This window comes from Triturus cristatus, chromosome 6, assembly GCF_964204655.1.
Source record: "Triturus cristatus chromosome 6, aTriCri1.1, whole genome shotgun sequence".
Taxonomy (NCBI): Eukaryota; Metazoa; Chordata; class Amphibia; order Caudata; family Salamandridae; genus Triturus; species Triturus cristatus.
In genome coordinates this window covers 1725989085-1726010820 of record NC_140589.1, presented here as the reverse complement: position 1 = coordinate 1726010820, position 21736 = coordinate 1725989085, and the positions used below count along the sequence as shown (strand labels likewise).

Genomic DNA, 21736 nt, shown 5'->3' with positions numbered 1-21736 from the left:
TCAGCTGCTCTCTCGTACCGTGCCGGTGGAAACATGTCTTTTGGTCTGAGGTGACTCCCCTTCACTGACGTAGAGGATGGTATGTGGTGTGTACTAACAGTTCATTGAACGGGGTGTGTCAAGAGCATGGTGGGTGTCCAAGGTGAAGTTTCACAATAGTGTTGCTTGATCGGCTGTAGCTCTGCTAGACAACTTTGCTGTATCCTGTAACCCGTCGGTGGGGCAATATCAAGTCCAACTCTCCCGCCTGGGGAGGCCGTTTGTCGGGTTAACCACGGGACTGTGAGGGAGCTGCGCTGGGGCTGCGTATGTGCCGACTGGGGGCAGCTGCAAGACCACCGAGGAGCCAGTACCCAGTTGCTCGCACAAAACTCTGGGGTGGATGAGTCTTGGTCAGGACATGCTCTCGCTGCCGCAGTTCAGGTGTAAGCCAGGTTGAGTCAAATGGGCCTACTGGCCCCGTGGTGGGGGTTTATCAAATGACACAGGGACATGTACACTGCTTGCACTGCCGGCACGTGACTGCCTAAACAAGCCACGCCCATGCGCTTTTATTACACTGTGCGCTGAACGCAGGACTCAACCAAAACCCACATGTATGCAGGTGATACACAGGAAGACCACCCCACAATGTGTGACGAGGGGATACCGTAGAGGTAACAGGAGTCAAATAATATGAATTAAATTTATGCTTGATATCTGAGAAATCGTAATGTGCGGTTTGTCTGCCAATGAACTGTAAATGTACATGATATGTTCAGTTTTGCAAATAATGCGGCTAGAATACTCAACAATATGCCTCATCTCTCGCCCCCTTTCTTGAAGGTGGAAGTGTATGGCCAGGTCAGGTGCACTGGTTAACAGGGCGAGCCTCATGCTAAGATGCCAGACGCTTAGTATTAAATGAAAGGTTGGAGCCCCTTACACGTAACGACTTGTAAATCAAAAACTTAGAAAGGGGAGAGTCCTTTACATTTGATTACCTTTACATGTTAATGGTAATGATTATTGTCTATGTACTCACAAAAGTTAAGCGAGCAATATCATCCTGCTTACTTTGGAAGGTATGAGCTATGCAAATGAGGGATTGCAATGCAAACGGTTGGAGGCCTTTGAAAAAGAGCGCCAGCGAAAGGGGTGCCCAAGATCACACAGCTATGATGAACAAGGTTTCGGATCCACGAGGCAATCACTCCGTGAGGCAATCACTCCATAAGGCCGGATGCCAATGAAGCACCCAGCTTTAAAGAATCGAGACTTGGAGGACTTGGAGCAAAGGTGCTGGGATTGTGAACATTTCCTGTCTCCTATCCCAGAGGGGGATTCTCTGAACCGTGTGAAGTCACAAATTTCACAATATAATTAGAAATATTAAAACACGTTTAATGCTAAAGGCTACAGAAATTCTCTTCCTCCTACTTTCGGGATTCATTGTGAGTAATGCCTACTCAGCCTTGCATCGGATGATAACAAGAGAGGGACCTTACAACGACCCACAGTACCTGTTCCGCAGTGGCATCCTCAGTGGTGTAATGTAAAATGATGGGGCCCCCATGCAGAATGTGAGGAGGGGCCCTCAACTTTACCATATCTCACAGATATTCATTGGCCTTGGGCTGACTGGGGCCCCCTGAGGGGGTTGTAACCCCTAGAGGTTTGCCCCCGCTGCACATGGGTTGCGTTAAGTCCCTGGAAGTCCTGTCACACACCCACAAAGTTCGCCACTTCTTCAAAAAGAGTATCCATAGCTGTCCTTTTCTGCGGACTGCTCTGCTATTCAACAAGCGAGGCCTAATTACATACATATGATATGCTGCACAGCAATTGTGCATCTACATTTGCACAGTGGCCACTGCAAAATGCAGTTTTTACACTGAATGGCCAGCATAAATTTCTGTGAAAATTGTAGGTCTGAATGTATTTGCTTAGACTACTGCTATGCCCTCCATCTAAATGCCAACCAGTATTTGCTAAACGAGGTCCAGATCATTCAAAATGCAGCAGCACTTTTGGTCCTGGGTGTTAGAAATGATGGTCTCTAGTTGGCCGTGGTACGCACCCTTTCTGAGTAGGGACCTTTCCTTCTAGTCACGGTAAGGGGATTACACATCCAAGATAACCCCTGCTCACTCCTGCGCTAGCTTGGCACGAGCAGTCAGGCCTGTCTCAGAGGCAATGTTTAAAGCGGTTGTACAAAACACACACAGTAAAAACACTACAAATGGACACCACACAAATTTAGAAAAATAAATTATATTTATCTAAAACAAACAAGACCAAAATGACAAAAATCCAACATACACAACTCAAGATATCACTTTTAAAAAGTGTGTGGCAAAAATACAGTTCCCAGAAAACAATAGCTCCAGCTGGGGCTATCTTGACATCGTGACAGGCACAAATCCAAAATACGGTGCCAACCCAAGGTGCGCGGGCCAGCCACAGAGTCACACAGCCTCCCAGAGAAACAGTAACTTGGGAAATGCTAAAATCATCAGGCGTTGCAAGTCCCTGGAGGTGAGGCGTTGGTGGGCCGAGGCGGCATTGGTTCTTTAATGCCACAGAGGAGGAGAGGCATCGAGTCCTTATGATCACAGGGGAGGCAGGACGTCAAGTCCTTGCTGTGTAGGGGAGACGAGGTGGTGTCGGTTGCGCGGCGTCGGTTCCGTATGACGGTGTGGCGTTGATGAGTTTGGGAGGTCACCCAAGTCAGTTATTGACTCCCCGATGAAGCAATGAAGGCACTGACTGGCTTCCAGGTGGTGTGTCATGCACTCTATGAGCAGTGCCCTTGTCCGGGTGCAGTCTGTGGCCTCGATGATTACGTTGGAGTCGATGCGGGGACGGCGTTGGCAGACTTTGGGCCACGGTGTCATCATGGTTGGTGCTGCGCTCGACCAGGGAACAATGACCAAAGCGTTGGTACAAGCAGCTACATTGGAGACGGCACCGTGAATTATTTTCTTGAAGTTTGCAGTCCAGCAAACACCTTCAGTGGCACAGAACTAGAATTGGTACCACAAGGCAGGTTAGAACTCCCAGCAGTGGAGTTGAGGGATGCTGCAGGTGAAGTCTTTGATGGCCCTTAGACTTCCCACAGGAGGCAAGCACACACAAGCCCTCTGAGATACTTCACAAGCAGGATACACAGCAAAGTACAGTCCTTTGTCCTCTTCAAAGCAGCATCAGCAACTGCAAGCCAACTCAGCAAAGCAACACACAACAAAGGGGCAGTACTCCTCCTCACAGCACTTCAGCTCTTCTCCTTGGCAGCTGTACCTCTTGATCTAGAAGTGTTTTACAAGTTTGGGATTTTAGGTCCAATACTCGTACCCCTTTTGGCCTTTGACGTGGGCAAACTTCAAAAGAAAATCTTTGTTGTTTACAAGTTCTTGCCTTGCCCAGCCTTGGCTCCAGACGTACTCCAGGGGTGTGGAAACAGCATTGTGAGAGGACAGGCACAGCCCTATTCAGGTGTCTGCGACAACCCCTCCTAACACTTTTGCTCAGAAAGACCCATCTGCCTGGTGATGGCCCATGAATATATGCAGAACACACCTCAGCTCCCTTTCTGTGACTGTCTAGAGTGAATGCACAAACAACCCCAGTCAATCTAAACCAGAGTTTGATTCCACTGGCAGGCTGAGTCACAGGATGGTTAAACAAGGAAATGACCCCTTTCTAAAAGTAGCATTTTCAAACACACAGTTTAAAAATCAACTTCACTAAAAGATGTATTTTTAAATTCTGAGCTCAGGGAGACCAAACTCCAAATCTCGATCCCTTCCCAATTGAAAGTTAATGTGTACAATGTTACATGTCAGCTCCAATGATAACCTATAGCAAAGACAGTCCTTGTGAAAAAAGGAAATTGGCAGTATTTCACTATCAGAAAATGCAAAATACACCAGTACATGTCCTATCTTTCAATTAAACTACCAGGCAGGCATGGTAGTTTAAAAATGTACTCACAGACACTGCAAAGGCAGGCCTGAGACAGGTTTACAGGGTTACTCATGTAGGTAGCACAACCAGTGCTGCAGGCCCATTAGTAGCATTTGATTTACAGACCCCGGGCACACACAGGGCACTTTATTAGCGACTTACCAGTAAATCAAATATGCCAATCATGGATAACCAATTAGAATAAAAATGTACACATGGAGGACTTGCACTTTATCAGATCAGCAGTGGTAAAGTGTCCAGAGTACCTAAACCAGCAAAAACTAAGGCCAGCAATCAGTAAAAACAAGCATTGGCATAGCCAATAGGTCTCGCCTTTGAGACCTTATAAGTGTTTAGCCATGCAACAGTTGCATAACTAAATACTTATAAGGTCCCAAAAGCGAGACCTATTGGCTATGCAAAGCGGCCGCGAAAGTGAAAGTGATCGCGATCACGATCAAAGCGGCCGTGCGGCTGCGAAAGTGAAAGTAATCGCGGTAAAGCGTGGCGCGCGCGCCCGCGCACATGCACTGTAGCTCCAGGCTGGCCTGGTAGCACTTTTTGGAGCCCTCTCAATAAGTCTCGCCAGACCAGCGCATGCGCTGGGTCAGGCGAGACCTAAAAACAGGAGGTAGAGGCAAAAGGACAGGGGAAACCATGCCAAGGATGCCAGGTCTAACACTGGAATTACCTAAACACTCCTCTGTCAGGGAATGATTGAGATCCCTTTACTGGCTGCCAGTAAAGAAGCAAATGTCTTTTAAAGCCCTTTGCTTGGCTCATAAATCTCTCCATTCAAGAAGTTAATTTATCTCAGGACAGCCATTAATTGGTATGCTCCGAAGAGTCCTAGGAGATCAGCTGGACGATGTAAGGTAGTGGTTCCTAGGTGCAGGAAACCCAGGTGGTGGGGGATGGGGGAACGGGTGCTTACAGTGGTGGCGGACAGGCTTTAGAACTCCCTCCCGGAATACATCAGGAGCTGAAACTTGCACCTGATTTTTGGTAAACAGGAGAAAACGTAGTTATATGCGAACTAGTATACCCTCAAAGTAGTTGGCTAGCTGGGTTCTCTCTCCTTTGGGTCCTCACCTTTCACACAGTTTCCTCTGTTTTAGCGCTTTAATGCCTTCTGGTTTAATGCGCTCTAAAAATACTACAGTTGCAATTATGCAATACGCTTCGAGCTCCATTCACCACCTAGTTCATTACGTGCTCAAATCTCATGTTTTCCAAAACCCTTCTGTGTACTCCCCTACATCAGAGGTTTTCAAACTTTTTTGTTCTGAACCCCCTAAGTAACATATTTTAAAGTTGGCCCCCGTCCAAACTTTTACCACAAGATTTGGGGGAGAGGCAAAGATGAGCCTAAGGAGTGGAGCTTATAAGATAATTTCAGGGGAACATTTTCTGTAGCTCATAACCAACATTGAATGCGAGACTTCTATAAGGGCAAAAATATTGAACAAAAACAGAAATTGACCTAAAACACTGCTCTCTATAATTGGGGTGTTGTGAGCATGAGGCGTAACAAAGCCCCCCGCAGCCCCTGCGGTTCGGGGGCAGGCCTACCCATACTGGAGGGGTGGCCCCTCAGCCTCTACAGATGTGAGGGGCCCCTTCAGCATATCTTGCCGGGGGGGCCTCATGTTTTGCTACACCACAGTTGTGAGCATGCCCCCGCCCTGGGCTTCAACACAATTGCACCTACTGCAGTGCGGATAGTTGCAGCCCTGAGTGGCAGGCCGTTTCCTCAGCCTCTTTCAACCCTTCCCCACCATACGGCCAGGACTCCCATCTTAAAACAGGCTCTTGTCCCCTTCCGAAAAACAAGAGCTCCCACGTGTTGCCCCCTCTTTGCAGCAAGGGTGTGTGAGAAAGTGCCATCTTTCTTGCATGGTATGCCCCCACTTTTTGCTGAATTGCTGAATGTACTTTGACTGGACTGAGTGTGCCCTGGACTCCTGCCAATCAGGTGCCCAGGGCCTATGTTCCTTCCCTAATACACACAAAACCCAAATTGGCAAACCCTGGCCACATATCAGCCTCTGGTAAATGGTACCCAGGGCCTTGTGACCAGGGAAGGCCTCTAAGGGCTGCAGCACTCATTGTGCCACCCTTAGAGGCCCTGTACCCTTACACACACACACTGCCTTTGCAGGCTGGGTGTCTGGGTGCAATACAAAACAAAGTCGACATGGCACACATCCCTGTGTGCCATGCCCATCACCTACACTGCCATGGCATACATCAGCCACCCCTCTAGCTGGGTGCCTTATGCCAATGGTGTGGGCACAGGAGCAGGAGCCCTGTGCCCCTACAGTACCCAGGTCCATTCCTGGGCACTGTAAGTGCAGTGCTGCCATTTAAGAGTACATGGTGCTGAGAGCTCGTCAAACACGAACTCCACAGCACCATAATGGCAACACTGAAGACTGAGAAGTTTGATATCAAACTTCTCAGCACATTAAACCCACACTGATGCCAGTGTGGGATTTAATGCACCAAGCACCCCAGAGGGCATCTTAGAGATGCCCCCTTAAACCTAACCTACAATCCACGTCTGCTCTGAGGCTGCCTAGGCTGCCACACAGCAGACATGTTGCTGGACCCCTGGGTGGGAGAGCCCCTGCTCTCCTGGGCCTGCAACAATGCACATCCTGGGCGAGGTGCTAAATCTCCTCCCCCAGGATGGGCAGGGGGAAGCTTCACAGGCATGCCGCCTCTGTGAGCTTCCCCAGGCCACTGCAACCCCCCACTCTGGCGGGAAGCTTGGCCGGAAACCCCAAATAAGGACAAGGGATGTACCAGCATGCCAACCCCACCCCTCAGGTGGGGGAGGCGAGGTGAAGCACATCTCCGGGCTCTCGCCATCTTGAAGATGGGAAACCCTACCCTATCAGGACTAGGCTACTGCCCCCCTCCCACAGGAGAGAGGCAGGATAGGGGGTGTACCCACCCCAGGACAGGGACCCATTGGTCCCTGCCCTTCACCTACCTGTAACACCACTAAATCTAGTATTTAGGGGAACCCTGAACCTTCCTTCCCCAGATTCCAGATTCCGAAATACAAAGAAGAGCAAGAAGAAAGAAGACCTGCCCTCCAGCTGCTAAGAAGAGGAAGACACCAACTGTTTTGGCCCCAGCCCTACCGGCCTGTCGACCCTCGAACCTGCTCCTGCTCCAACCCGGCATCTCTTGTGGCCAGCAACCTCACAAACCCCAGAGGACCTGGCTACCTTTTGGCTCTAAGCCCCTGGGACTCCCATGAGTAGAGGCTCTACTCAAAACCTACCTCTAATCCCTGGCAGCAGCCCGGAACCGCGAACCCAGCACACACTGCACCAGCCAAGCCTGGCCAGTGCCGGAGTGAACATAGACCACGAGGACGACTCCACAGCGACTGTGACCCCGAGTCCGGCACCCAAGGACCTCCCTCGACACTCCTGAAGAAGCCTGCAGCCTCAGAACAAGGTGCCCCCCCCCTACCGCGATCAACAGAGGGTAAGATTTCCCGACACCAAAAGGCACCCCTGCACGCGGCGCCCCGCGGCCCCCTGTGCCCAATCCCGGGGTACCTACCTATCCTCCAACTACCCAACTTACCTCTCGAAGTGGTGGTGGCACCTGAAGAATCCTCGTCCCCGAGCTTGCAGTCTTTTTCTAAACCGGAGATTTCCCATTGAAATCAACTGAGCGCCCGAAGGCTCAAAAGCACCCTGCACCCAGCCGCCCGAGTGGCCCTGGCAGTGCCACCTCTACACCTACCCACTTCCCCACTTGCCCTGAGTAAGTGACCAGGAGACCAGCTCCCACAGCCGCATGGCTTGCTAGTCAGCAGCCACCAATCAAGGCCCCCCTATCCCTCATAGGATAACATTGGGCCTAACTCTCTCTGCACCTGGCCGCCCTAGAGTCGCTGAGGGTGAACCAACTGTACCTACCTGACCCTAGGGGACCCCGGAGTCTATGCCCAGAACCTCAACTCTGCCAGTCGAGTACTTACCTTTAAACCGATAACTCTATTTTCTTCATAGGGTAACATGGACAGGCTTTTTCCTGAAATTTCTTCTAAGTGTGGACTTTTCAAATCTTAAAATATTCACCAAAAATCAGCCGAGTAACGAAAACAAAAATACTCACCTGCTCTTAGGTGAGCTCCCAGTGCTGGATCTTGGTGCCCAGCACTGACTGAAAAATACTTACAACTGTAATTACCAGTAACCCAATTTTCTCCCATAGGAAATAATTGACTGGTTTTCTATGAAATTTCTTCTAAGTGTCAATTTCTGCAATCTTTAAATATTCTTTAAAAATTGTATAATATCTGAAAACGTAATTACTTACCTGTTTTGGATAAAGGTCCCAGTACTGAGTCTAGGTACCCAGTACTGGATTACACAAAAGTAACGAGAACATACTGTACCTGCAACTTGAATTTTCTTCCAAAGGGAATCATTGACTGTTTTCTTTGAAGTATTTTCTGTCAACTTTTAAAATAGCTAAATATTGTTTAAAAATCATCACAGTAATTAAGTCGACTTTCATCACTTGATTCTAAGTACTGACCCAGGACTGAATCTAGGATCCAGTCCTGGAATTCCAAAAGTAATCCTAAAATTAATCTGCAACAAATAACTCGAAATTTCCATTGAGCTCAATGCATTGTTGTGTTTAAAATAGTGTTGCCTATTGCAACCACTTGTAACTGTTTACAAAAGTCAATTGCACATTGCAAAAGTATTTATATAAAGCATCTTAATCTGAGAAAGTATATTTTTATGCCAAGTGTTGGTTCTAAAATAAAACAAGCATATATATTTTTATATATAAACCATTGGCCTAGAGTTCAGTTATTGAGTGTGTGAGACCATTTGCTGACTGAGTGTATACAACAAATGCTTTACACTGTCCTCTGATACTGCCTTACTGCTCGACCAAGCTACCACTTTAGAGAGTAAGGTTATATCTAACTTTAGCCTCTGCCAAACCCTTGGGGACTGTGGACTCTGTACACCCTGTACCAATTAGGGAACAGTATATACAGAGCCACTTTCGCACAGGGTGCCCTCTGCCCTGATGCGAACTTGGAAAATGAGAGCATGTGCCCCTTTTGTAGAGTAACACAGTCATAATTGTGATGCAGTGGGCCTCACACTCATGGGCACCAGTGCCACCGCACCTACTTCACTAATGATAGCTCTTGCCTTGCAAAGCGGACTGTCTCAGTTGTTTGTTAAAAACAAGGAGCCTCTCTTTCTTCATCCCCCTCCTGCCGTCTCTTTGAGGCCCAGCTAAGGTATCTCATCTACTTCAGTTTCCCTTCTTTGGGCCACTAGTCCAAGACCCAAAGCAAACCTGGCACAGCAGCAGTGCACTGTGGGAGGGCCCTAATGCAAGCAAGGAAGGATAGTAAAAAGGCCATAATTGAGGCTTAGTTGGCCCCTCACACCCGTGGGCCCCGGCGGCACTGCAAATACAGAACCAATGATACCTGAAGCCTTGCGAAGCAGGCCGCCTCCTCTGCCAGTTCCACTTGGCCATCACCCCTGGGCCAGAGGCCCAAAGCAGGCTGTCTTCTCCTTTGTGTAAAACAATTTTTTTTTTTTTTAAAGCGTTCCATATTTCACCCCTTGGTGCTTGGCCATGTTCCCTGCACAGCGAAGGTAACCTGGGCCCCAATGAATGCAAACAAGGAAAATGCACCACTACCCCCTTTTGGCTAATACTACAGCCATCATTTGGGTACAGTGGCCCCTCAAGCCAATGGCCTCTGTGCCACTGCACCTGCTGCACTAATGGCAATGGCTGCCCTTTAAAAAACAATCCCCCACCTTCCTGGGGGCCCCCCTGTGAGGAAGCCGCCTCTGTCCATTTGTAAATGAGCCGCCTCATAACATTCCCTCCACTGGGCTCTCTTTGGAGCTATGCGTAAAACTTGCTCTTTTCTGCTTTCTTCTATTTCCATGAGGCCCCAGGGGTTCGGCCTATCAGGGTTCTGGGTCCGAGTGCATCCGCGCTGGTTCTCCCTTCCATCGTCTGGTTCTCCCTGCCATCGTCCCCTGTGAGTATTTTTAGGTCTCGCTGGCTATCGCGTAAGCGATCGCACAGCGAGACTCTAGTAAAGGGGCTCCCAAAAGTGCTCCCAAAAGCAGATTGCATGGCGAGCACACGCACAATCACGTGCATCGTGCCGCCATGCAATCCACTTTTGTGAAGCGCTTCAGCCCACTGGCGACGGGCGTGAGGTTACGCGCACAATGACGAGCAGAGGCGCCATATGGCTTTCCTCTCTCGTCATGGTGCGCGCACATCGCACACCACTCGCCAGCCAGCCTGCTTTCGCTTTTGCGCCTCAATGCTCCTCCCCCTCCCCCACCACAGAGCGCGTCTCGCGGTCCCTTCCTGTATGCGAGGCTCGCCGGGGCCGCGCTTGTCTCTCTCTTGCCTGCTCAACAGTGCCCCCTCCATGTGCACTGGTGTCTGTCCTCCTGTCATTGGACGTGTTTCGCCCCCTACATGGCCTATAGGCCTGGGGCTTCTTCAGGGCGGGTATTTCTGTAAAAGGAAGTTTCAACGATGTGCTAGGTGAATAACGTAGGATTCTCAAGTCTTGGCTAATGCCTGATACGAGCGTTCTGTTCGGTTCAGTTCAGTGTTCGAACACTGAACTGAACCGAACAGAACGCTCGTATCAGGCATTAGCCAAGACTTGAGACATCGTTGAAACTTCCTTTTACAGAAATACCCGCCCTGAAGAAGCCCCAGGCCTATAGGCCATGTAGGGGGCGAAACACGTGTTGGCTGTGCCACCCCTTTTTTCTCATCCTTCATACCCACTCCTATGTGAGAGTGCAAATAAAGGACTTGTTCACCTCTGGATCAACTTGTTTTGAATTGGAATTTGTTCCTCCAAGAATTAAAATATACCAATCTTGCCTAGACAACCCATCAGAACTTTTGCTAAAATTAGGGGGATAGGGGTTTCCCCCTGTCATCGGGCAAGAACCAGTACCTCTCGACCAACGCTTAATACCTGGCGAGTAAGGGATAGGGGCCTTTCTCCCCTCTCTTGAAGAAAACCTCCTGTCATTGGACCCCTTCCCCCATTGTCACTTCACGATCAGCAGTGTTTGGCATCTTACAGAGACTGCATCCTGTTCTCGTCTTTGTTAACAGCAGCTGACATCTGTCGTTTGTCTTTTTACTCCTCTACTGACTGCACACTGTGCATTGTCGGTCTCTGTTCATCCAGTATTGACAGTACCCTTTCCGTTAGTCTGTTTCTCTTGTGACAGCACCCTTCAGATCAGTCTCTGTGCTTTCGAAAGTGACTGCATTTTGACCACGGGTTCTTCCTGGACATTGCTTTTGCTTCCTGTTATAGTAGCAGCACCAGCACCATGTCCCCGGGGCCATTCCTTCAACTGTGATTGGATCCTTTACATCAACCACTATTCAGCCTAGAGCGACTCAGTCATCTCAAACTGTATTTATTTCTCTTATAGTGACTGCGTCCCATGACTTGCCCTCTGGTCCTATTAATCTTAAACTACTCCATCTGCATCATTCACCCTGTCCTCACTCTCTACTCTATACATGTTTTGCTTTCTCCTAGAGTACTTCATCCTTTGCATCAGCATCTACTCCTACATTGACTGCACCCTGCGCCTCAGTCCCTGATCGCCCTGTAGTGCCTCAGTCTTGTGCTTGTCATGCATTCCCCGGAGAGCACAGCACCCACTGCTCTGATAGTGACTGCACCCTGTGCCTTGGTGTCTGCTCCAACTTTCGTGACCGCCTGACGTTTTGCGTCATCTTCCACCAGCAGCCGCAGCACCACGCTGGGCATCTGTTTTATTTCTTCTATTGAGATCTCGCATGACGCAGTGGTCTATTTCACACCTGCAGTGATGGTTCTCCATGCTTATTCAACAATGTCTGGCTCTATGCAGCATGTCTTTATACATCCTATAGCACCTCAATCCTGGGCAGGGGCAACGTTCGACCCTGTAGTGATTCTCCCCCTGCACCTGGAAAACTGTTAGAGGACCAATTCGCCAAGTCATTTTCGCGTTTAAGTTCAATTTGCACTCATAGCCCCCATTTACAAAGAAAGGATGGAAAGGACCTCCGTACTTAGCTTTTCTACTTTTTGGAATTCACAAACGTTTCTAGGAGTGTGCCTGGAAAGCTGTACCAGACACGTTTCCAGGCGTACTCTGGGAGGTCACGTGACATTCCCGGTGAGATCCTATTCTTATGGCAGGAAGTTCTCCACAGTACAGAGCTCTGAACCAGGGGAATAAGATACTCTGTGCAAATTCACTTTTTATTTTATTTTAGGAGAAAATATTTTTCAGTCTGCAGAAACTCCTTTAGAAATGGCTTGGTTGGGGTAAAAATTCAATGCTTTCCAAAGCGGAAATGCAATTGAAAAGGGTTTGTGAAAACAGACAATTCTCCATGTTAGTGGACATTACAAAGGTGAGCACAGCTTGGAGTGCCCTACTTCTTCACTGGAATTTACAAGCGTGGAGAACTCTCTACTGGTGGTGGAGTTCTCCGCACAAATACATATTTTGACACCTGCGTTGATTGCTTTGTAAATTCCTGGACGGCATTAGAAAGGTAGGGTGAGTGAGTGGCATTACAGGATGCTAGTGGCCTGAAGGTGTGTGGCTTATCGCATACTATTCTTGTACTCATTTTCATCCTGAAACAAGCATTGGCATAGCCACTAGGTCTCGCCTTTGGGACCTTATAAGTGTTTAGCCATGCAACAGTTGATGTTGTTGCACCAAGGATATTGTGCTGCATAACTAAATACTTATAAGGTCCCAAAAGCGAGACCTATTGGCTATGCCAATGCTTGTTTGCCAGGGCTGCGTCTGGTTCCCAGTCCGGCCCTGTGCATTGAGAGCTGTGATTGGAAGGTTTAGCACAGGCCGAAAGCTTTACTGTTTATGGCCAACCATTTCAGGGGCAAAAGCTGCAAATTCCAGGCAAGCTGGCAGGAATCCTGCGGGGCACCTCGCAAAGCAAAACAACCAGTGAGCACTGCCGGTCTGTGAATACACTACCGGGTCGAACAGAAGGGGAGACAGGAAAGAGTTCAAATCTCGGAAGGAACCTTCAGCGTCAAGGGGGGATGGGGGCGCGGAGGGCGTTACAAAACCCCCCGAAAGAAAGATGGCAGGCTGGCAGCGAGCATAAGATAATTTGAAGGCAGAGATGTAAAACCGAGATACGAATCGAAGAAAATGCTGTACGGGGTCACGAGCAATTTTCTGCAGACAAGGAGAAAGAAACGGATAAGTGGCCTCCTGTCAGCTCCGTGTTTGTGTTTTTTCACTCCGTGTGTTGGAATGTGCCCGCAACCTGCCCGGCAGCTGATCCTGGGAGTGGCCTGTGAGCAGCGCCGTGTACTGTAGGGCGATGTAAAAAGAGTGTTTACAGGTGGAAGTCAGACTTACACCCTGGACAAGTCATAAATTACACAAGCACGCGTGCTACGCGGTGGTGCTGTATGTGTTGCGTGATTACACACGTACATACCGCGCCTTCAACAGCACGAGAACAGCTTCAGTTTAAACTGGGTTCACCTAGCATGGAACGGCTCTGTTCAGGGGACAGACGGTCACTTTTGGGCAGACATAGGTTTCAATTTACTTTACACTAGCTCTTAGTGTATAACAAATAAAAGTACACGGGCCCAATCACTGAGGACCCCCCCCCCCCTGCAGGTAGCACATCCCACTGACCCTGCCAGTGGAGCCAACTGCCAAATGCCGTTACCAGCGGCCTGTACGTGCGAATATTATTTTTTAGTGCTACTATTATGTTTTAGTGTATGTTGATTTACTAAACCAATGTGTTCTGCTGCAAACAAGCAGACTGCGCCACAAAGTGGTACACTGTCATAAAAAGTGGCAATGATAAGAATTAAATGCCGGTGCCAAGCACCAGCAAACACTGGCACAAATTAAGTTCTGCTTTACACCAGCGGGCGTACTCACGGGTGAGTAAATGGAGTGATCAGGGGAGGTCTATCCAACTGTGAACACCCACTACGTCGGCACTAAGTGGGATTCATAAACATCTGTCAAAGTAGTTCTGGCTTTTTTTCTACATATAAGTTAAGGTTCCAAGATCCAAATGTGGTCAGAGTGGAAAAATGCACCAACTTGTGTGTCAAATACAAGGTGAGTAAGGCAAGGGAACCCTCAAGAAAAAGAGATATCTGAAAAGGCCAAAGAGAATCACATTAAAAAAAAAAAAGCGAAATTGCTCTTATTTCCTACCTGTACTAAAATATACTATATGAAGTGGCAGGCGCGCAACACCCATTGGGCTCAAAGGGCTTCAGCCCCCCCCACCCCCTCGTGTGTGTCAGCCCAGCTGGGACAGCTTCCTGGGCCCACACAGAAGCCCGAGTACTTCACAGGTCTTTAAAAGACCATTCAGTTGCTAACGAGGCTTTGTTGTGTGTTCACCCCTTCTTAGAGACCCTGCATCTCCACTCTGCATATTATTGGAAGAATCAGATCCACCCCCTCCCCCCCCCCCCCGAAATTTGGCTCTAGTTGCGCCTCTGTGAAGTGGGCACAATACACACCCGCTGGGTGTATTGAATGCTGGTCATGATTCGACTCTATTCTGCTGTTAACATCACATACCATGGGCATTTGTAAAAAAAAAAACACATTCACCCAGAAGGGTATCTTGGCACTGAATAATTGTTACCAGACCAATGCTACTCATTTTATCAATCTCAGAAGGATGAAAGGCTGAGTGGACCCATCAGGATTTGAACCTGTGACCATGAGGTCGAACACAAGCCCCTACAGAGGACGCATTAGCCCACTGAGCCACAAGAGGGGGCTTAGGAAAGTCTTATTTAGAAAGTCAACTGCAGAAGCCTGGACATGACTATTATGAAAGTGTAACTTTATGGACCACCTTTCCGAAGATCCCACTGCAACTTTAATTCTTATGATGGCACTTTGTTCTGTTTGCAAAAACAACCGTTGATGGACAGAATGCAGAACAATGTCATACATTCAACCAGTACAGAGATCTGGGCCTAAACCCATCGTTTTTTTGCTCACCATGCCATTCCAGTTTGAACCCAGCCTTTGTTGTGTTTGCCATGCCATTCCAGTTTGAACCCAGCCTTTGTTGTGTTTGCCATGCCATTCCAGTTTGAACCCAGCCTTTGTTGTGTTTGCCATGCCATTCCAGTTTGAACCCAGCCTTTGTTGTGTTTGCCATGCCATTCCAGTTTGAACCCAGCCTTTGTTGTGTTTGCCATGCCATTCCAGTTTGAACCCAGCCTTTGTTGTGTTTGCCATTCCTGGTGCCCTTAGCAAACAAGAGCAACCAAGTTATGGTGGGACATTTACCAGGACCAGCGGCTGACCACTTATGACTGGTGCGCTCTATGTATTCTCCTTTCTTGATTATCTCTATACCTTTAACTAAACTTTGTAAAGCGCTCTGATACCCTGGTGGGTCTGGTTCACGCTATAGAAAACTGCAAATGGATAAATATATAGAGGGTCGGGAAAGAAAGGCGAGCATTAGGTTTATTAGTGGATTTCATTTCCCGATGCTGCTTGGCACTACAATGGGTCGGTGTCACACACAAGCACAGATGGCAAGAGGACTCTGGGACCTCTCCAGCGGTCTACAAGCCACGAATTGCCATCCCAGCAGGGCCTACTCAGCCTCCTATCCTTCCGTGAACCGTAAACTGAAGACAACTAAACTGTAATAGAAACATCTGCTCTTCTTAATGCCTGGAAGAGGAAGAAGTGATACATAAAATGCATTGTTTTATAACAAGTGCGCGGCTAACGCGAAGCAGTCAGAGTAGGTATAAATTATAGCTATGTATGCCCTGGCCACAGTTTTGAAAAATATAGCTATTTGTGGTTGTCAAAGACGAGAATAGTGCACGGTTTTCCCCATTGCAGGGCTGCGGAGCGTTTCTAATCTCCGCCCTCCATCCAATCTGCAAATCAGAAATATGGCTCACTCAGCTACATGCTGGCCAGGGACTCTACAGTGATCAGAAGGTATTAAGTTCAAAACCCAACAAGGCCGACTCAGCTTTGCATCCTTCCGAGGTCGGTAAATGTCGTGCAATAATTTGTGTAATAGGAATATCTGTTATTTACAGCACTTCGAAACCGCAAATGTACCGTATTAAGCGCTATATAGAAAACTAAATATTAGTGTGCACACAACAGCCCTAGTTATTGTTTGATTTAGAGATGTGAGGTAGCCATTTTTATTTTCCCCGTAGAGATCCTGTTTGATTTTACAAGGAAGGCTGTTCAGGTCCGGGTTTCTGGCACCATCGCGGCTGTTTGTTTTTTCGTCATATTTTGAGACGATCGCCATTGTTACAAGCTATTTCCTTTTTATCCTCCCAGGAATAGACGGGAAGGGCTGGTCTGGTTTTGTAAAATCAACACAGGACCTACGTGATGAAAATAAGAATTTAAAAAACGCAAAATAATACAATACCTATTGGGTACTCGGGTTTTGCAGCTTACGATGTTATTTGTTCTATATTTTAGGTACATAAAAGGATTCCAGTTACTCACAAACATCTGAATTTCCTCCACATCAGTACAAAGCACAACAAGCGATGCGGTAGATGAGCCGAGAGGGTGCAAAATGTTAAGCCTTGTTTGTGAGGGTTATGGGGCCGATTAAGTCACTGCTGTTTTTAGACCACATTTAAAAGGAGCAGCCAGTTAAGAGGAAAACAATTCCTGTTTCCGCATCACGAACAGTCGGATGCAATAACGTTTCCAGAATGTCTCTTTGGTTAATGGTGCAGGATGAACAACATTCACTGGATGACCCTTAATGCTATTTTTGACCAATCCTGATAGATTCCCTAACTGTCTTTAAAGGGGCCAGTGAGTGAATGACGTCACAACAAGTCTTAAAACCCAAGCAGGGGTCATCAAATAACGTAGCATTCTAGAATGGTCATTGCTAGTGATTGATAGAGACGCAGGACTAGGGAAAAGACGTTTTTCCTATTCAGTGGATGGCTTTTTTAACTTCATCCTGCCACTCATAAGCCAAAGGCATGCATTGCATCCTGGCACTCAGCCAGTACCATTAGGACAAGATACCAAGGCAGTTGTACCGCTCATTCCTATGGACACATAAGATTCCCCACAAACCACCACTTCTCTCTTTTTTCTACCTCAGATGTGTCCCCTTTGTAAGTGCTGAGTGGCAACATAAGTACAAGGAGTCTGTTCCCTATAGAGCCCGGACCCCCCAGGATGACCCCTGCCCCAACCTCATGCAAACCCACAATCAAACTAGCCAGTCCAAGAGTGTGGGTAAAACGGCCATGTTTAATAACCATCAAAGCATTCATAAACATGACAAAAAACATTTATAAATTCACATTTCAAATTCACTATTCACACTTTTAATATTTACATGGGTTCTCACTGGTCATAACCACCGGTTATGCAATATCCAAGTACTCCAGCACCAAAGGGCCTTCTGGCTCGCATCCCCTATCTGAGAACCACGCAAGGCGCAACCCACCTGCATCCTTGAGCGGTGAGCCCCCAGCCCTCGGTCCTTGTCCGTCTTTTCCGGGCGCCCACCCTTCTACCACCAGGCTGCCAAGGAGGCTTGTGTGACCTGTCACCCTTGCCTCTCCAGCCGATGTCCCCATTCTCCCTGCGGAGAGCTTACCGTCACTCCCCTCAGTGCTGGCCTCGGGAGTATGTAAGCAGGCCTCCCGTTACCCTGAAAATCACGGTTCTGTGGCCTCTTTTCTGCCATTACCCCTCCTAAGCTATCCCCAAACCATTTATCTTAGGGACGGGTGGGTGGGAGATCGAGTAACTCCACTGGTCCGGGTGTAACGAGCAGGGAAAAGAGGAAGAGTGGAGGTGAGTCTGGGGCCTAAATAGCCCCCTCCCCCCCCCCCGGCTCCACACTCAGACCGGACACCCGTCACGGGTGACCTGGAAGTACTACCTCCAGCCAGTAGCCAATTAGGCCACTGGACCGGACTATGGGGGTGTGGTGCGGGCCCGGCGGGCCTGGCCCTAAGGGCACGCTCGCCCAGATCTCGCGCTTGTCATTGATGGGAGAACCGAGGCAGCACAAGGTGTCTGTTCCCTATTGGTGGGCGAACCAAGGAGTATGTTCCCTACTGGTGGACGAACCAAGGTATGATGAGCCTGGCTCGGCCAAAGCCGTGGAGCACGCTCGGCTCGGAGGCCCAGTTGGAATGACTGAAGGCTTGCCCTCCTCGGCTTCCACACACACCTCAATCTCCCCTCATTGGAGCTGAGTGGGCTGATTAAACCAGGAAACTCAACTTTCTGTTCAAGTTTTGGTTCAAGTCTCACTCCAGCCACGTCCCTTGCGTCTGGAGAGGTCACGCGGCGCAACACTCCCCACTGTACCACAGGCTGCCATGGTAACCATCAAGAAGCCCATAGAAAGGGAAGATTAGACTTGGACGCGGTGTGGCGTGTTACCATTCAAAGCACACAAGGAGGTATGTTAACCAACACGGACCACTGGCCACACAGTGTCATCGCCGCACCTCAGAATCGGTGCTGAAGACCACTTCCTAAGGTCGGTGTGCCCCTGATGTGACTGCCACAAACCTCGAAGTCAAAATGGAGGAACAACTTGACTATACCACTGCAACTCTGTCTCCGATTCCTGGACTGGGCTTTCATTTAACAAACAGTGCATTCTGGGAATTGTAGTCTTGGTTCATCACCAAACACACATGAAAACACGCACGAAAGCTCAGGCTGGGAAATATAGGTCTCGTTAACCTGGAATCATCTGCTAATGACCAGCAATCTCGACTATTTTCTTCACACATAACGTACTGGTGCTTTGCGAATTTGTCGTATTGCTAGAGCCAACATAAATGCAAGCTGCCATTAACTGACTGCAATGGGACAACTACGAAGGGACGAGCTACATGGAGCGACAGGTGGAGCGACAGGTGGACCTGCGAATCTGAATTGGTGCCCGTCTCTGTGCACGAATGTAGAAGATCGTCCAGAATGGCTTGCAGTGTGCTATTTTTGGTTTTTACCATTAAAATGCACTAAAACTCATTATTACAGTTAACACAAAGTTAAATACTAGATGCATTTTGCACCAAAGATCTCTCTGCACACTTAAGTTTAGGTAATAGCAACGCCCATTTACAGCGCCTAGAAGCGGCGCATTGCCGTATTTCGGGGTGCTCTTACCCTTGCATACTTCTTCGCCTTCTGCTTCCTGCGGCTCTTCTTCTCCCCTTTGCTCTCTCGCTCGCCCCCTCCTTCCTCCAGGGGTTCATACTTGTCCGGGAGGGGGGCAAGGTGCACCTTTTTGGAGCAGCGTTTCTTCTTGCCTTTCCGTCCCTCCCCCGACTCCTTCTTGGCTCCGGGGGTCCTGACAGTGCTCCGGGCGGGGGTCGAGGTGGCGGCGCCCACCTCCGCCTGCGGGATCTGGCCGCTACCCGGGGGCTGCTCCTCGGGCACGAAGGAGACCTGGTCCTCGCCCGGCCGCAGGCGGAGGTACTTGGCCTTCCTCTTCCCTTTCTGCCTCATTTTCTGCATCCCCCTGTCTCTCCCTCTCGGTTCGCGCTGTCAGGGTCTGAGTGTGTGATCAGCTGTGCGCTGCGGGACCTTTACTCTGCCCTACCCGAGCCCGGGCAGGGCCGATGGGAGCGAGCCTGACCCCTGGCCGCGGGAGGCGGGACTGCAGGGGGAGGAAATCCAGAAAAGTTCACTACAAAAGTCAACAAACACACTGAAGCACCCCCGACTTCAAACACACACGCGGCTCTGGGCAGACAAGATTACATTGTTCTGTGCCTCCCACCCGCTGATGCTCTGTCTGCTTCTGGGGTACAGGCTGGTTTATTTATCTCAGCAGGTAACCCCCCCCCCCCCCCCCCACACACACTTTTTGAAAGTGTTTATTTTTTTTTTTTAAATCGGGCATTCGTTTCCAAGTGTTAAGTTTTTGATTAATTCTGGAGCTTCGATTCGATTGGACGTTTAGGGGGAAGTAAACAACTAAGAGCGTCCTTCCGCGCTTCCCGTTGGAAGAAGCTCCCAGACGTGGTAGGTTGAGGGGATCAACAGACGCAAAAGGCGCAAACTACTTTTGACTCCATATAATCCGTTCCGTCTGGGAGCAGAGCTAGCCGGGTGAGCCCCGGGCTCTTTCCACAGCTACACGCACAGTCCTTCAGGTGCTTTGTGATGGGGGAGAAGTGTAGACAACTTGCGCGTAGTGAAGGTACCAAGGCCCTAACGCAAGCAAGGAAAATGCCCTCCGTAACCCTGGCTGGGTATAAAACAGAAAGAGAATTGTGGTGCCATGAGCCCGGTGCCACTGCACATGCTGCACTGTTGATAGCTACGCCCTTCGCGAGAAGTGGATATATCCTGGTAATGTAGTTTATCGAGCTCTGTTCTTTCTTGATTAACAGCTGTACAACCATAGTACTGTATTGCAACGCATACATAGCGTTTACTCCCCCTATCTGGGGCGCTGACGCGCTCGCCTACATGGGTAGTTCGCTACACAGTGTAGGGTGTGTTGATGGAAGAGTGTTGTCATTGTTTTGATCTTATGTGGGAAGTGTTTCCATGTCACTAGTGGTGGCAACCAAGGCGTGGTTATTGTGTTATGAGATGTGTTTCAGCAGTAGCGGCCCCTGGAGGGAGTGCTGCGGGGCGGTGAGGCGCAGGGTGGGGGGGTAGTAAACTCTGGCATACGGCCAAACGGAGGTAAGTACATAAAATAAATGAATTACATTGCGCACGCTGCAACGCCAATGGCGTTGCAGCGTGCGCAATGTTATTCGTTTTATTTATTTATTTCAGGGTGGGGGGGTAGTAAACTCCGGCATACGGCCGAATGGAGGTAAGTACATAACTAAATAAATACAACAAATTACATTGCGCACGCTGCAACGCGTGCACAATGTAATTTGTTTTATTTATTTATTTATGTACTTACCTCCGTTCGGCCGTATGCTTGAGTTTACTGCTCCCCCACCCTGCCCCCGCCCTGCCCCACCGCCCGGCAGCACTCCCTCCAGGAGCCGCTATTGGTTTTCAGTGAGCTGGCAGGTTTGAACCGCAGTTTATGGTTTTCAGTAAACTGGCGGGTTTGAACAGCAGTTTATGGTTTTCAGTGAGCTGGCAGGTTTGAACCGCAGTTTATGGTTTTCAGTGAGCTGGCGGGCTTGAACCGCTCTGCAGGTCCCTTTATGGTATTTCTTATGACAAAAAACATGGAGTTGCAGGGAGTCTACTTATAAATTCACAGTACAACAAACAGATGGAAAAATATAAACATATACTTCGTTTGGTAACGTAACACTCAAAGAAATTATTACAATTCAACATAGTATTGCTTGAGTCTGTCATACAAAAGGCCTAACAATCATACAGATACTGAAGTTGCCAACACATGTTTCGTGGATTAAAGACCGCTTCTTCAGGGCTGGAAACCAAAAAAATAAAGATAAAAGAAATTACAATTGTGATTTAGGATCCAAAAGTCTTGATTATAAACTACTCAGCGGTGCCAACTCACACATCACTAGACCCAACTTTCTTAATTTATATCTACAAAAAATGTTAAGGCCTACCAGGTACTTCTCTCAGACTGAATCTCTCTTTTCCTCAAAAAACCCCTATTTTTTTTCCAAATACCCCAAAAATGAAAAAATCATAAAAGTAAATGCTTTTTTCTGCCGTAAGAA

The 21736-nt window shown here is 48.6% G+C and overlaps 1 protein-coding gene across 1 annotated transcript in view; it reads right to left on the bottom strand.

Moving 5' to 3' along the window:
- C6H1orf115 (chromosome 6 C1orf115 homolog) overlaps positions 1–19698 on the bottom strand; it is a 67981-nt gene extending 48283 nt beyond the window's left edge. Inside the window, exon 1 of the mRNA XM_085612958.1 lies at positions 19221–19698. Coding sequence (XP_085469084.1) covers positions 19221–19571 — 351 coding nt within the window. The 5' untranslated portion in view covers positions 19572–19698. The remainder of the gene's footprint in view (positions 1–19220) is intronic.
- Positions 19699–21736: the final 2038 nt, after the last annotated feature.